This window comes from Mchenga conophoros, linkage group LG23, assembly GCF_057382185.1.
Source record: "Mchenga conophoros isolate Kocher_MC1m ecotype Shallow Benthic linkage group LG23, M_conophoros_male_GT1.1, whole genome shotgun sequence".
In the NCBI taxonomy this organism is placed as follows: Eukaryota; Metazoa; Chordata; class Actinopteri; order Cichliformes; family Cichlidae; genus Mchenga; species Mchenga conophoros.
This window is the reverse complement of record NC_140547.1, coordinates 32,897,239-32,911,973: the sequence shown is the minus strand read 5'-3', so window position 1 is coordinate 32,911,973 and position 14,735 is coordinate 32,897,239. Positions and strand designations below refer to the sequence as shown.

General features: G+C 41.9%; 1 protein-coding gene across 2 annotated transcripts in view; it reads left to right on the top strand.

Moving 5' to 3' along the window:
• LOC146547660 (ATP-binding cassette sub-family C member 4-like) overlaps positions 1 to 14,735 on the top strand; it is a 33,011-nt gene that overhangs the window by 6,110 nt on the left and 12,166 nt on the right. The window contains exons 2-14 of one of the 2 annotated variants that reach the window (XM_085266340.1): positions 772 to 882; positions 1,273 to 1,393; positions 1,704 to 1,871; positions 1,982 to 2,071; positions 3,179 to 3,342; positions 5,059 to 5,184; positions 5,980 to 6,229; positions 6,342 to 6,449; positions 6,564 to 6,653; positions 11,386 to 11,577; positions 12,150 to 12,244; positions 12,477 to 12,563; positions 13,291 to 13,387. In XM_085266340.1, the coding sequence (XP_085122466.1) occupies positions 772 to 882; positions 1,273 to 1,393; positions 1,704 to 1,871; positions 1,982 to 2,071; positions 3,179 to 3,342; positions 5,059 to 5,184; positions 5,980 to 6,229; positions 6,342 to 6,449; positions 6,564 to 6,653; positions 11,386 to 11,577; positions 12,150 to 12,244; positions 12,477 to 12,563; positions 13,291 to 13,387 (1,699 nt within the window). Of the gene's footprint in view, positions 1 to 771; positions 883 to 1,272; positions 1,394 to 1,646; positions 1,872 to 1,981; positions 2,072 to 3,178; positions 3,343 to 5,058; positions 5,185 to 5,979; positions 6,230 to 6,341; positions 6,450 to 6,563; positions 6,654 to 11,385; positions 11,578 to 12,149; positions 12,245 to 12,476; positions 12,564 to 13,290; positions 13,388 to 14,735 lie in introns of both variants that reach the window. The other variant, XM_085266339.1, reaches the window with a different exon arrangement.

Below are 14,735 nucleotides of genomic sequence, written 5' to 3'. Positions count from 1 at the left end.
AGTATCTTTGAAAAGCTTTCATGCAAATAGAAGTTAAAACACGTTCTTTATTGCACATCTAGTTTAATCAGCCGTTTCTTTTTATTGGAGAAAACTGATGAGACTATTGCAATGAGCTCACTAAGTGACTTCAGTGAACTCTGTAAGGCTTTACAGAGAAACAAACCAGGGCCCTCTCTCGTTTCACAGACGACATTTAACATGTTTAGCAGTCACAGCAAGTATTCCTATTTGCTCGGAAGATGAAGGCGAGGCCAGAGCAGCTGTTTGCTATCTGCAACTTCACCACTAGCTGCCCTAAGTCGTACACACTGCTTTTTTAAAGGTTTATATATAGACTATATAGAAGTGGGTGTAGTCATTCGTTTCTCTGGACTGCAGTGTGAAGTCAGCGTATGCAGATTGATTCATTCCCACAGCCAGCCTCAAAGAGCTGTCTTTTTCTTTCAGCACCAGTTGCTTTCCTGTGCTTATTAGTTATTCATACACTGATCATCATCACTTGCTTGTTAATTCAAGAAGCTGGATACCTGTGAATTTACATTGTAATTTTAAATGTTCTTCCGGGACTGTGGCCGATATTTGATGTGTGAACAGCATTAGCTTTAAGAGATCCTCCAAGTCCATCACTAGAAACACTGTTTCTCCAAATAACTCATTAAGCACAAATAGTTCAGACATTCACAGTCAGCTTAGATATGTCTTTTCTAAACCACAGTGATTTGTATTTTTCTCTGCCAGATGGAAATGGTTTGTTTTTTTCTGTTTCAGTTGGTTAAACCCCCTGTTACAGCTTGGCCAAAAACACAGGCTCGAGAAAGGTGACATGTACAGTGTCCTTCCGGAGGATCGGTCTGAAACCCTGGGAGAGGAGCTGCAGAGGTACTTCAGCAAAAGGCTAATGTGACAAAACCAGAAGTGGTGCTGGTTAAGAAACATGTCTGTTTGTTTCAAGTTAATGTTTTATTTTTTTATAGTGTGGATTGCCATTCTGTCAACCTGCCACTGCTTGTAATATCAAGTGCTTTCGAGGGTCTGATAATTGTGTTACTGACCTGCTGCTAATTAACCTAATTAGCCTCAAAGTCCTCCAGTTGTTTCTTTTTAGTGCCACTTACCTTTGCAGCCTTCTCTTGCCCTGTCCCAACTTTGTGAGATATGTTGCTGCCATCAAATTTCAATGCAAATAATTTTCATAAAATAGTAAAGCACCTCTGTTGGAAATGTGTTTATAAATCCTGGGCTCAACTAATAAATTCATTTGATTTGCAGATGTTGGAACGAGGAAGTAAAAAAGGCTTCAAAGGAACTATGGAAGCCGCAGCTCTCCAGGGTTCTTATAAAGTGCTATGGAAAGTCCTATGCATTAGCCGGCCTATTTGAATTTTTTCTGGTATGTTGTGAATATTTACAATTGGCACCAGTGTTAAAACAATCATTCATGCACAGGTCGTATTTGAGATTTTGTGCGGTTTTCTGGCCATATTATTTCAGATGAGCTCAAATAAAAAGGAATACTGTAGTTTTACTGTATTATTGTATTACTAGCAGATATTTGAACCAATTTACCACATCCAGTACTAGTAATGGATAGAGTGAAGCTTGTTTGCATATTCCATTATGTATTTATTGTCTTTGTCGTAAAGGAGGCAATCAAAGTGATCCAGCCACTTCTTCTGGGAAAAATAATCCTTTTCTTTGAGAATTATCACCCAGATGATCAGAGGAGTCTTTGCATGGCGTATGTTTACGCTGCTGCGATGTCCATCTCCACGTTTGGACTGACTATCCTCCAACATCTCTACTACTATCATGTCCAAAGAACAGGCATGAGGATTAGAGTGGCTATGTGTCACATGATCTACAGGAAGGTCAGTGAAGATTCAGAAAATTTGCACAAGAGATGCAAATTTTTGAGCTCACAACTCTCAGAATAATTTTGTAAATTTTTCAAGCTGTTAAGTAAAAATGTTCTCATCAGGCTCTTGGTCTCAGCACTGAATCCATCGGACGAACAACCACCGGTCAAATAGTGAACCTACTTTCAAATGATGTTAATCATTTTGATGAGGTAAGGCAACAGATGACCTAAATTTGTAAGGGTCAAGAACCAACTCGAAACTACATTTGGAGAATTGTAACCGAGACAACAGAAGGACAGAGGGTTAACCTGGATGTACCCTTTGAAACCTTTTTTCATTAGGTATTTGAGTAGATGGGTATTTGTGGTAAATACAGGGTTTTTTTTAGATATTATTTAAAAGTTACTACACTAACTTGCCACAGGAGAATGATAAAGATGAAAAATCTGAACTCTTGACCCTCTGCTTGATGTTATACACTCAACAAAAATATAAACGCAACACCTTTGTTACTGCTCCCATTCCCCATGGGATGGACGTAGAGACCTAAAATTCATTCCAGATACACAATATACACAATGTGTACACAATACACAAAGTTGTCCAGAGAGATCACATTTATTGTATGACGAAACATTTCTGTCCACTTCCAGGATTACAGCACACCATCTATAGAGCATAAGGTCTGGCGAGTCCCTGTTCAGACGGTGGCATCACAAGATGACTGATTTTGAGCTAATACAAGACCTCACAATAACTTCTAATCAATGAGATTGACTGAGAGCAAACCTTCAACTGATAGCTAGCTATGTCATAAGGATGTATATAGGCAATTTTTGTATGGGTAGGACAATTAAGTTTACTTTTGTCTAATTCACAGGAAGTTGTTTTCAAAAATATTAGGCAGGCATCTGAATAAAACATCTGTACTTCCACAAATGAAACATGCTCATCCACCCTGGTTAACTGCAGTCAGGCATTAAAAGCAAGTCTCTGCGGCTATTTTATTAATGCCACAAAGGAATCATTTTTGGGATAGCTTAAAGCCTGACACGACTGATTAACATGTGAGGGTGATTGCAGTCACACGAGAATCACAAGCATCTTAAAGCTGTTCTATCGGCATGTAGTTACCCAACACTTTATTGAGTATTCCTAAAATTTGTTGACCATTAGCACATTTCTCCAAATCTTGGGCATCTATGTTTGCTTACATTACAGGCTCCTTATGGTGACTGACAGTTTTATCCAAGTTGTGACCGCCACTTCCAAATGTCACACACTTTTCAAAATGTCATTTATAATGACCTCTACAGATTACACTCAGACTGCACTACTTGTGGGCGGGACCTCTGCAAGCAATGGTGATCATCGTTTTCCTTTGGTATGAGATCGGCCCCTCGTGCCTGGCAGGTGTGGCAACAATTGCAGTTATGATGCCGATACAGACCTGGTTTGGAAAACTCTTCGGCATCTTCAGGTAAAGGATAACTGGAGAAGTACATGGATCTTTCAATCTATAGACCTCTCAACGTCCAGCAAGAAACAAGACCCGACTGCAGGACTCATAGGCAAATTGGGCAAATGTAAAACACACCTTTTTATTAAAGTAGAAGCCCGATGTTCACAAGCTCCAAAATATCCACACACAAAAAAGACTAATCCAGGAAATTCCAAAACCCGAACTGAGACATACAAAGGTGGTTAAACAGGCAGACTGCCAGACTTCTTCTTGGATTTTAGACACAAAGGTGCATTGCTGCCCTCCTCTGGTACTTCGTAAACCAAGGAGGTCAAACTCATTTTACCTTGAGGGCCACATACAACTTACTTTGATCTTAAGCAGGCTGGACGAGTGGCGCTGTGATTTTTCTTTTCTAAAGAAATGTTGCTGTAGTAAATGAAAGACATGTTCGCACAAATTCAATTGTAAGAAATGTTTGAAATTACACAAAATGTTCTGGTAGCTCATTGCCCAGACTCTCCTGTAATTATAAAGCAGGAAGTGTTTGTTAATACACAGAAAACCTTCTGTTTCTCTTGTTTTCTTACTGTGGGCACATTATTTTACCGAACTTCTGCAGAGTTCTTCCCAACTCGGTTTCAATTATAGAAAGATTGGCACAGTCAAAAAAAGTCCTCCACTGACATCTCAACTCTCAACAAATTTCCCAAAATACTCTCTGTGTAACTTTTTTTTTTTTTTTTTTTGGCTTTTAGCCTTTTGTGCTGTATCCATTTTGAGTTTTTAACCTCAGCATGCTAAGTGCACAGCTGATCATCACACCACTGTGACAAAAACTACTTTTTTTTGAGTTGTTGCATTTCATGAAGAATGTAGATTTATATGATCTCTCTAAAGAGTATGAGCTCTATTACCTGATCGAAGTGTGTTTAAGGTTCTGTATAATCAGTCTGTATCAGTAATGACCTTCATCGTAGCCTTAAGGATTGTCCTATGTTAATTTTTTTCTTTGGGTCAGATGAGTAAGTGATGGATGGAGGGAATTTTACTGCAGTCATAGAAATCCTAAACCTTGTTGCTTTGGCATTAGACACATTTGATGCATACAAACCCACACATAAACTCCTCTGTAGGACTCCCATTTTTAACTTTAGTGTATTTTATGTCCACCTAGATAACTAGGGAATGTTAAAGCTGATACTGAAGCCATGCAAATATTTTGCAAGACCGGAGCTAATGTAGAAATCAGACAGGAAACACCAGGGAAACAAGACACAGCTGAAACTAATCAGATGATTACAAAAGAAAGTAAAACTAAATACAAGACCCAAGAAACAAATGACAACCAAAATAAAACAGGGAATGAATAACCGAAACACTCAATATGACAAACTAAAAACAAGGAGAGGAAATAAGGGAACAAGAGCCAACAAGAATGAATCAAAGAAAATCAAACGATGAAGAACAACCCAACCAACAGAAATAGAAACTTGAACTAAAAAGATTCGAACTAAGAACTAAATGTTCCCTATGAATCTAAAAACATTTTAAAACAAGTTCCAAACTCTGAAACCCGAGTCCAAACCCAGGACCATGACAGGGCCTGTTTAACAATGTTCAATGACTGTGTCTATTTTCTCATGCACTAATATGTTATTTATAATGTATCATTAGGAAAACTAGCGGCCTCAATGACATGTTGTGGAGTTTTTTGTTGTTGTTTTTTGGCAGGAGCAAAACAGCAGTCCTTACTGACAGCAGAATCCGTATCATGAATGAAGTGGTGTCTGGCATAAGGATAATCAAGATGTATGTCTGGGAGAAATGGTTCTCAGCCCTGGTGACTGAAGTTAGAAAGTAAGGATGAGAATCACAGACAAACTGGTAATGTTTTGACACGAATCATTTTCTGAACCAGCAGAATACTACTGCATATATTATCCTTTTTTGGTACCCCTCTCCATCATCAACTGATTTAGCCCTCAGCTCTGACAGGCTCACGGGGTATTGTCGTCAAAACACAGGGAGGACGACAATACCAAGTTTGTGAATGAACTCCAGAATGAGGCGACATAGGATTTTCAAATTCAGACCAATGATGCACCTACTAGAAATCTCAGATAAGTTCAAATCCCGCTGACCTTAACCCCAAGGTCAGAGGTTAACTTTTCTGAAAATCACTTAGGATTTCCACGTTTTTCACATAGGTGCAAATGCTACAACTCTTACATAAATCCTCCTTTTGCAACATGTTTACATTTTATGTTTGCTTGTCTTTTCTTCAATTTGTGAAAAAGTTTATATTACTACTTTTTTTTCTGGGGTGTTCTTAATTGGTACTGTTGTCCTCCTGCTGAAACTCATATCAAGAGTGATCCCTAAACTCAGTGGGAGGTTTGGATCCTGCTGTATTGGATAACCAAGAGTACTTAGACAGAACTTATGCAGGCACAGGGAGAACATGGGAATTCACAAAAAGCTACACTCTGACTTTTCTTTCCTTTTTCCTTCATAACTTAAAAATTAAATATATAATTACTGTCATAGACATATCAAAGTGAAACCGATGTTGCTCAACATCCTGCCAAATTTAAACTTAAAACTTTGCTTCAACTATGTAATCCATCTACATATGTTCTCTTATGTTTGTAGGAAAGAAATCAGTCGGATATTAAAGAGCTCCTACCTACGAGGACTCAACATGGCTTCCTTCTTTGCCAGCAGCAAGCTCATAATCTTTGTTACCTTCACGGTCTACACTCTTTTGGGGAACACCATGACTGCCAGCCAGGTGTTTGTCACCATGTCCCTGTATGGTACAATTAAGGTCACCCTGACCCTGTTCTTTCCTCTGGCCATTGAGAAGTTGTCAGAGACTGTAGTGAGCATTCGCAGGATTAAGGTAATTAATTTCTGTCATAAACTGTAGGAAAAGTTGGCAATCCAGTAGTCATGTCCAAGATAGTCAAACAATTTCCAAAGCTGGTGTAAAACCATGTTTATCATTTTCCCAGAATTTTCTCCTACTGGAAGAGATTGAGAGAAAAAACATTATGTTGCCTTTGGCGGAAAAGGGGGGAAACTCTATTGAGATCGAGAAACTGACCTGCTACTGGGATAAGGTAAATAGTGTAATATATTTCGTAGCGGTGTAACATATTGTTGTAGAACAATGACTGTTCCTGCAAACTTTATAGTTTGATGTAGTACTTACTGCCATTTTTGTCTTTGTTTAGAGTTTGGATGCACCATCTCTTCAGAATGTTTCCATCACAGCAAAGTCACATCAACTTCTGACTGTAATCGGACCAGTGGGGGCCGGAAAGGTCAGTAAACTTGTGTAATCTATTTTAGCATCCACCCTAAGATTATAGGAGTCTTTAACCTAACGGTTTATTACCGGATTCTTATACGCTGCTCAAAAAATAACCACTTTAATAACATATCAGATCTCAATGGGGAAAAAAATCATCATTACTGATGTGCACTGAGTAATATGTTAGGTGGTGCAACCTGGCAACATTGGATGAACTGAAACATAATGTCCCACAGGTGTTCTATTGATTTAGGTCAGGTGAGTGTGGGGGCCAGTCAGTGGTATTAGTTCCTTCATCCTTCAAGAACTGCCTGCATACTCTCACCACATGAGGTTGGACATTGCTGTGCACCAGGAAGAATCCAGGACCCACAAGCATATGGTCTGATAAAGTTCAAGGACTTTATTACAATATCTATTGAAAGTCAGGGTGCCGTTGCCTAGCCTGTAGAGGTTTGTGCATCCCTCTATCAATATGCCAGTGACTCACCACCAACCCAGTCATGCTGAATGATGTTACACAACATACGTTTTTCCACGACTTCTCCAGACCCTTTCAGTTCTGTCACATGTGCATGGGTTAAGCTTGCTTTCATCTTTGAAAAGCACAGGGCGCAAGTGGAGGACCTACCAATTCTGGTATTCTATGGCAAAGGTTAGTTGGGTTCCATGGTGCTGGGTGGTGAGCACAGGGCTTACCAGAGGGCACTGGGCTCTCTGGCGCCATTATTGTCATTTTTATAGGGTTTTGGCAGTGATCATCCAGTTTCCTTTTGTAAAACGGAGCAGATCCCAGTCCTGATGATGGGTTAAGGGCCTTCAACAGCCTTGTCCAGGTCTCCTAGAACATTTTCTTGTCTCCTGGAATTTCATTTACCGTTTTACCATGTGGGAGATGGACTACCTGTGCAATCTCTGTAGGGTCCAGGTATCGACTAACAACCCCCTCTGCTATTTGACTGATCACATCAATATCCCAAAAGTTTAACTGACTAGTTGACAGACTAGTTACACAATATGGGATCAACAAGAAACGAATTTTGGAATATCAACAAATTAAATCCATAGTAAAAAAGAAATTTAATCCCAGTGAAGCTGAATTACAAACACCACCAACTGTGGTACAATTTTTTAGTCTAAAACCCCCCAAATCATTGTCTAAAATATACAGAACACTTTCTAAAATAGATGAATCAATATCCCTTCCTACTGCAAAATGGGAACCAGATTTATCAATCAACTTAGACCCAAACCTTTGGTCTCAGATATCCTTAAAAACCTTTCAATGGATCAGAAATCCCAGTTTGCAATTAATACAATACAAAATATTACACAGAGTGCACTATACTGGTCATAGGATGTTCAAGATGGGCTATACGCCTTCCAACAACTGCTCACACTGCACAGCAAATACAACGGACAATTACATCCACGCTCTTTGGTTCTGTCCACCAGTTCAGAAATTTTGGCGTGAGATATGTGTAGACTTATCAAAGTGTCTGAAATGTAACATTCCAGCCTCCCCTTTAATATGCTTGCTGGGCAACTTGGATGAGGTCACTGCAGAAATAAACACAGCCCACGTTGTTTTTACGGCCCTATGCATTGCCAAGAAAATGGTCCTCATTAACTGGAAAAATAAAAATAATCTTAATTCTAACCAATATAAAAACCATCTAATAGATCACATTAGTCTTGATACAACCTCTGCCATCACGTTTGATCAATCCCTTTGGGCTCCTTTGATCGGCTTCATCACCTAGTGGGGGTGGGGGGTCATGGTTTGGTCCTGCCTTCGCTATTGATATGGGGGTAGGGACGGCCTTAGGGTGTCTGGGGAGTCCCTAGGGATGTTTCCCTGGAGGGCCTAACCTGGGGGATGTGACCATGACCTGGTTAGGAGCTCTGGGGCTCTTGGATGGTGTTTTCCTTGTGGCTGCGTACAGCGGAGATGGGAGAGGGTCTGTGCTGGCGGACGTTGGTTACTGGCCTGGTAGCCTGGCTGCCCCTGGGAGGGTCCGGGACGGGCGTGGAGGCTTGGGGGTCTGGGGGTGCTCCGCTCCCCGGTCTGGGGTGCTGGCCGGGCCTTGGGGGCTTTAGGAGAGGTGGAGAATGAACTCAACCTGGGTATCTATTGTCTTGTGTAGTTTGGGAGATGATTGGATGATGGGGTGGGTGCAGTTTTCTCTGGGGTGGAGTCAGGAGGGCTGCCCCAGACTCTGTGGGGCTGGGCGGTGCTGCTGCTGCGGGCCCCGGTCCGGATGGGCCTGGGCCCCCTTGCCCTGGTGGGTTCCAGAGTGTGGGGGTGCCTACTGGGGTCAGCGGGGGAGCTGGCCCCAGGGAGGGGCCACTTGCCCCTCCCTTTCTTCCCTCCCCATCCTCAGCTGCCTCCCTATTCCCGCTCTACCACACCCACCCACACACGCAGGGCTTGGGGTGCAGGTATGTCACCAGGGTGCAGGGGAGGCACTCCCTCTCTGTCCCCTTCTGGCCGCCTGTGCCTCAATTTTATTCTGCAACCTAGACATCCACATTACTCACACTCTCACATAACACATACATATAGGGCCTTGGGGGTGGGCACGTTTTACAGCATCCAGAGGATGGTTGGTGTATTCCAACCCACCTCGGGCGCTGATGCCCTACCCTCAATTTTAAATGTATTTAGACACTAAGGGTTTTCGGGAGGAGCCGTGCTGCTCTCTGAGAGGAAGCTAGTACCATGCTCTCCTGAGTTTTAAATGCACTTTAGAACAGCACACAGCAACACTACATATGAGCGGGCGTAGGGAGGTTTGAGGTCTTCACTCACCCCGGTTCTGTTGGCCGTCAGGGCTGGGGGGCTGGGGGGCTGGGAGGAGGTGCTGGCCGTCAGACTTGGGTCTGGGATGCGGGGCCTCCCTGCTACTGCAGATAAGGAGGTGGTCCGCTTGCCTCCACCCCAGAGAGAAGGGTTACATCTCTTGGGTCTAGGTGCGGCTTGCCCCTCTGAGGGCGGGGGTACCTGGACCTGGGATATGGAGTATGTTTGGGGAGTGCGACTGTCTGTGTAGTGTCTATTTGTGTCTGTCTGCACGTTAGGTAAGTGCCGAGTATTTGGTTGTGCATATGGGGTGGGAATGCACGTTTGTGTCCGCGTGCGCCTGTTCGTCTGTGTCTATATGTCAGGTTGGGTCTTAGACTCAACCTCTCTGGGTAGATCTCAGGCCCTCTAAAGTACGGAGGCCTATCTCCCCTCACCACACTCCCTGCCGGTGGCTGATGCCCTCAGACCTTGGTGTGTTGGTGGTCCTTGTCGTCTGGGGCTGGGCACTCATGTATGTACCGGCTCACTCCTGGTGGCCGATTGGTGGGACCTGGCGCCTGTGGCCCGGCTGGGCCCCTTCCGGGGGGTGGGATGCCCTCAGGCCTCTGGGCCTGAAGCTCGGTCCTCTCTGGCACAGCTGGCTGCCGGCAGAGCCCGCGGGCATGCCACTGCAACCCCCTCTGGCCTCTGCTCCGTAGCTGCTGGATGACCTCTCGTTTGGGGCTCTACTCAGCTCTTCCCAGGAGGGTGGCACGGTTCCCCCCCTTTTGGTGGTTCTCCTCGGGTCCTTGTACTCTGGGGCCTCTGGATATCTGGGGCCTGGATCTCCTCCATACCTGCTTCATACCCTGGTGGACGGGGCTATGGCTCCCCACACTCCCTAGCAGATCGTTACATGGAGAAACCTTTGGAATACAAGCATGCTGATCCACACAGGTATGCACACAGGTGTACACACGGGTATTCACAGACACGGACTACACCTTTCTTGGCTGCTGCCTCAAAGCACATTGTGTGCTGTCTGTCGTGCGTGCTGCACAATATCATTTAATATTTAGTATCTACTGTTATCTACAGCTAGCTAGTTTATTGTGATGGTGCTGTTTTTATTATGTTGCACTTTTTTTGTTTGCTTTCTCTTCTGTTTTTTTTTTTCTTCATACAGGTGATCCAGGTGTTTTGTTTGTTTTTCTTTCTTTCTTCCCCCCTTTCTCACCGTCTCTTCTCCCCTTTGGTTTTCTTTCTCTCCCTCTCTTTCTTTCATTCTTTCTCCCTGTCCTATCCCCCAGTCATGTCTGTCCCGTTTATAGCAACCGAAAATAAAATAAATTCATATTTATAATAAAGGTCAATCAAATGGACCAATATGGCAAGGCCATGATGATCCACTTGGTAAAATAAATCCGCTTGGCATCTTTCTTGGCCTTAAAACAACAATTCTGATGGCTAAAGATCCAAACGGGACACGAAAAAAAAAAGTTTAACTGACTCGACTTTATTTAAAAAACATCCTTTAATTCTTTCTTTTAACAGTGTGCTTGATTTCATTTGTAAAAGAGTGGAGGTTTTTTCCTTTTTTTTCTGTTTTGTTTTTTTCTGTTACTGCATAGAGTCCTATGAAATATGTGGCCCATGATTCAGTACCTTGTACATTCACATTTAGCAAAAGTAGCTAAAGATCAGCTAAATCTGATCTGTATGACTTTATCAGTCATTATTCAGTTTATTCAGGTTTAGAGGCATATGTTTATACACAGCTCTTTTATGGTTCTGCCAAGGTGTTTGAGTTGTGTTGAGGTCCAGAATTTGTCTGGGCCATTGCACCATAGCAACTTGGAAACAAAGTGCTAAACCATTGCAGTATTTGTCACTGACAAAAAAAAAAAAAAAATGCAATTTACCCAGCTTACATGCATGACATCCATGTTTTCCTCAGTCATCCCTGCTAAGTGCAATCCTGGGAGAGCTTCCTCGTGATACAGGCACACTGAAGGTCAAAGGTCAGCTAACCTACGCATCCCAGCAACCGTGGGTGTTCCCTGGAACCATTCGCAGCAACATCCTTTTTGGGAGAGAACTTAACCCAAAGAAATATGAGCAGGTCCTTAGAGCCTGTGCTCTGAAGAAGGTGAGCTAATGTGTTCTATCAAAACGGAATATTGTGTTCATTACAATGTAGAAATACTACTTGAAAAACTATGACTGAAAAGCTTCTAAAGCCTGAACTACTACTGTGGATTTCATGGACCCGGACTTTACAGAGAAGCAGATGCATGTCCACAACTCAGGCTTCTTCTAGTCATGATTCTGGGTTTTGTACCCAGCGTTTTTCAGCTTTGGAATCTCAGTCTTCAGTTTGATATTTTCTGTATGACCTTGTTGTAACCTATGTTGTAATTTTCTGTTGAATATTATGTTTGCTTGGGTTGTGTTTTCATTCTGATTTTATGTTTTGTATTCATAGTTTCTTTGTTAGTTATTCTCAGGTTTTTCCTTTCCTCTTATGTTTTTAATGCCTAGTCTGCGTTTCGATCATTAATACTTGTCCTGGAATCTCTATCTGTGCTTATAGTACAGGATAGCCTATTTTGCTAATATTCTGAAGAACAAAACCAAACTGCCAATATTTATCAAATGACTAAAATGTTCCCCTATTTTTGGCATTCACATTTATTTTTGTTACACGTACATTTTGTGCAGGACCTGGAGATGTTCCCAGATGGAGACCTAACACTGATTGGAGACAGAGGAGCCACACTCAGTGGTGGACAGAAAGCTCGTGTAAACCTGGCGAGGTACGACAACAGTCACAGCAGTTATGTCATTGTTATGCACAGGAGAGAAATCCATTTTTAGTATAATCATCAACAGATTTGAATTCCTTCTCTGAGTTATTAGGCAGCCTAAAATAGAGGCAGCAATAACCTATATGTTCGGGCAATTTTTTTAAACCTCCAGGTATGCACACTACTGTTGCTATAGTTGTTCTACTTCACATGCCATAATCAAAGCCCTTTTTTTTTACAGGGCTGTGTATGAGGATGCAGACATCTACCTCCTGGATGACCCTTTAAGTGCTGTGGATGCAGAAGTTGGAAAACATCTTTTCGACAAGTAATGACTGTTCACAATTATCTGTGTCCCAAAGAGATACCCATATGTATTCATACACATGAAGTATAGTATATTCTACATGCTACATATCTCTGTTTTATAGAAACGAAGGGAATTATTAATTGTAAGGTTAGATTTGAGTTTTCAATTCAACACCGGTCATTTCATGGCACTTTATACTGTAAAGTAAAGACCTAACAATACTATCACTGATAAACTTAGAAGTGGGATTATTATGCTCACATCGAGCCATGATTTTTATTTTAGTTGCACTGCATGATTGGCAGTTCCAAATAAGCATTATTTAACTGTTACCAATCCTTTTAAAGCCTCTCAGTTGACACAGAGATAAGGAGAAAAAGCCATAAAGATTTCTTTAAGTACATACTGCTGAGGTAATGCACACAGATCCTTTTCTGCTCTATCACAGCCACAGACTTTTTGCTTTTTTCCCCCTGTAGAAATATATTTTCTGCCACACATCCTGTTTGACCTTTTAAATGTTCTCTTACTCAAATTTTACACAAGTCAGCTATAAATGTGTCATAGTTCCAATATTGTAATCACTTTAAACAAACGCAAACAATGAATCTGGATCTTGAGGACTGAGCTCGCATTACACAGCTGCGTTGTGTCGTGCAGTATGGACCTATATGAGATTTTTAAAAGGAGAAAAGTTCCACTTCTTATTTATGAAATGTGTACACCTGTCTGTGCTTATGATCAGGTGTATCTGTGGCTTGCTGAAGAACAAGTGTCGTATCCTGGTCACACATCAGCTGCGACATCTGAGGGAAGTTGACCAGATCCTGGTCCTGAAGGAGGTTTGTACTCCTGCAAAAGAAAATTGCTTGAAGGAAGCCTGCCTCCTGCTTCTTAACCATGCCATTGCAATAAATAAAGCATTCCCACAGCAGAATCCTGCCTAGTCGGTCAGACTTGGCCTGACATGGTGACAATAACCTGATCAGCTGCGACATTAAAACCACAAAAAAGGTTCTCACCCATTCAGTAATGAACCTGGGCTGTTTATGTCACAGTATGGCTGCCGACGGACAGCCGACTGTGAGGAGTGAGGACGTGGAAGTGCAGACATGCAAAGAGACAAAACTTGAGCATAACAAAAATGAGCTGTTTATTAAGGCTGGCAAAATGGTACAAAACAAAAGGCAAAGACGAAAGTAAACAATAACCTAAACTGGGTGAACTAAGATTAAAACATGACCTCACAAACCTTGAACATTTAGACCTGGCATGGATTCCTAGAAAAACCTGGAAACATGACATGAACATAGCAGACGACCACCCACTGGAGGTGATCAGGGGAAGTGGAAACACATAGGGACACAGCTGACACAAATTAACATGTCACAGGGGAAGAGCAAAACTAAACACGAAGAACATGGGACACCAGACCTCTTCAAAATAAAATGGGAAACATAACGAGACACAGACGTGACAACACAAGCTTGACAACATAAGAAACGCAGATATGAAACACATGAGGGGTGAGGGAGACTTAAAAACAGGGGTGAAGACGCAAGGGGAATCTAATAAACAGTGAACTGTAACGGCAACCTATGCACAATAGAATTGAACTTAGAGAACCTAATAAACTTAAACATAAACATACTCAAAACATTGGGCCAGAAGACCCAGAATCATGACAGTTTAGTGGTTTCATGCACCTGGACATTATCGGTCCTGTGGGTTGCCTGCTGGGGCTTTGGCTTTTTAAAAGAATGTTTGGGGCTGGTTTAGCTGTAAACTGGGGAGCTCTTGTCCATTAGATGTATTTGCACTTGTTGAGAACCTGTTGTTTAGATGGTGATATGTGTATATAGGACCACGAATGTCAGGATCCAAGGTTTCTCAGAAGAGCTGTCTTACACTGTAAGGACATAACTGCTACTCATCTGTCTGTGGTTTTATTAATGCTGTCGCTTGTGTCAGTGTTAGTCATAATCCTATATATGTATATATGTATAAATGGTGACATTTCAACCATTTCTAAAATCGAAACAAATACGAAGCATTTTGACCACAGGTAAAAGTATTTTACAAATCTGTGCATCCACACCTAAATGCATTGTGATCACTTATGCACAACTTTTTAAGTTCAATTTAAGAAATCTGATCATCTTCTCTTTCAAAAATCTTTCTGTGCATACA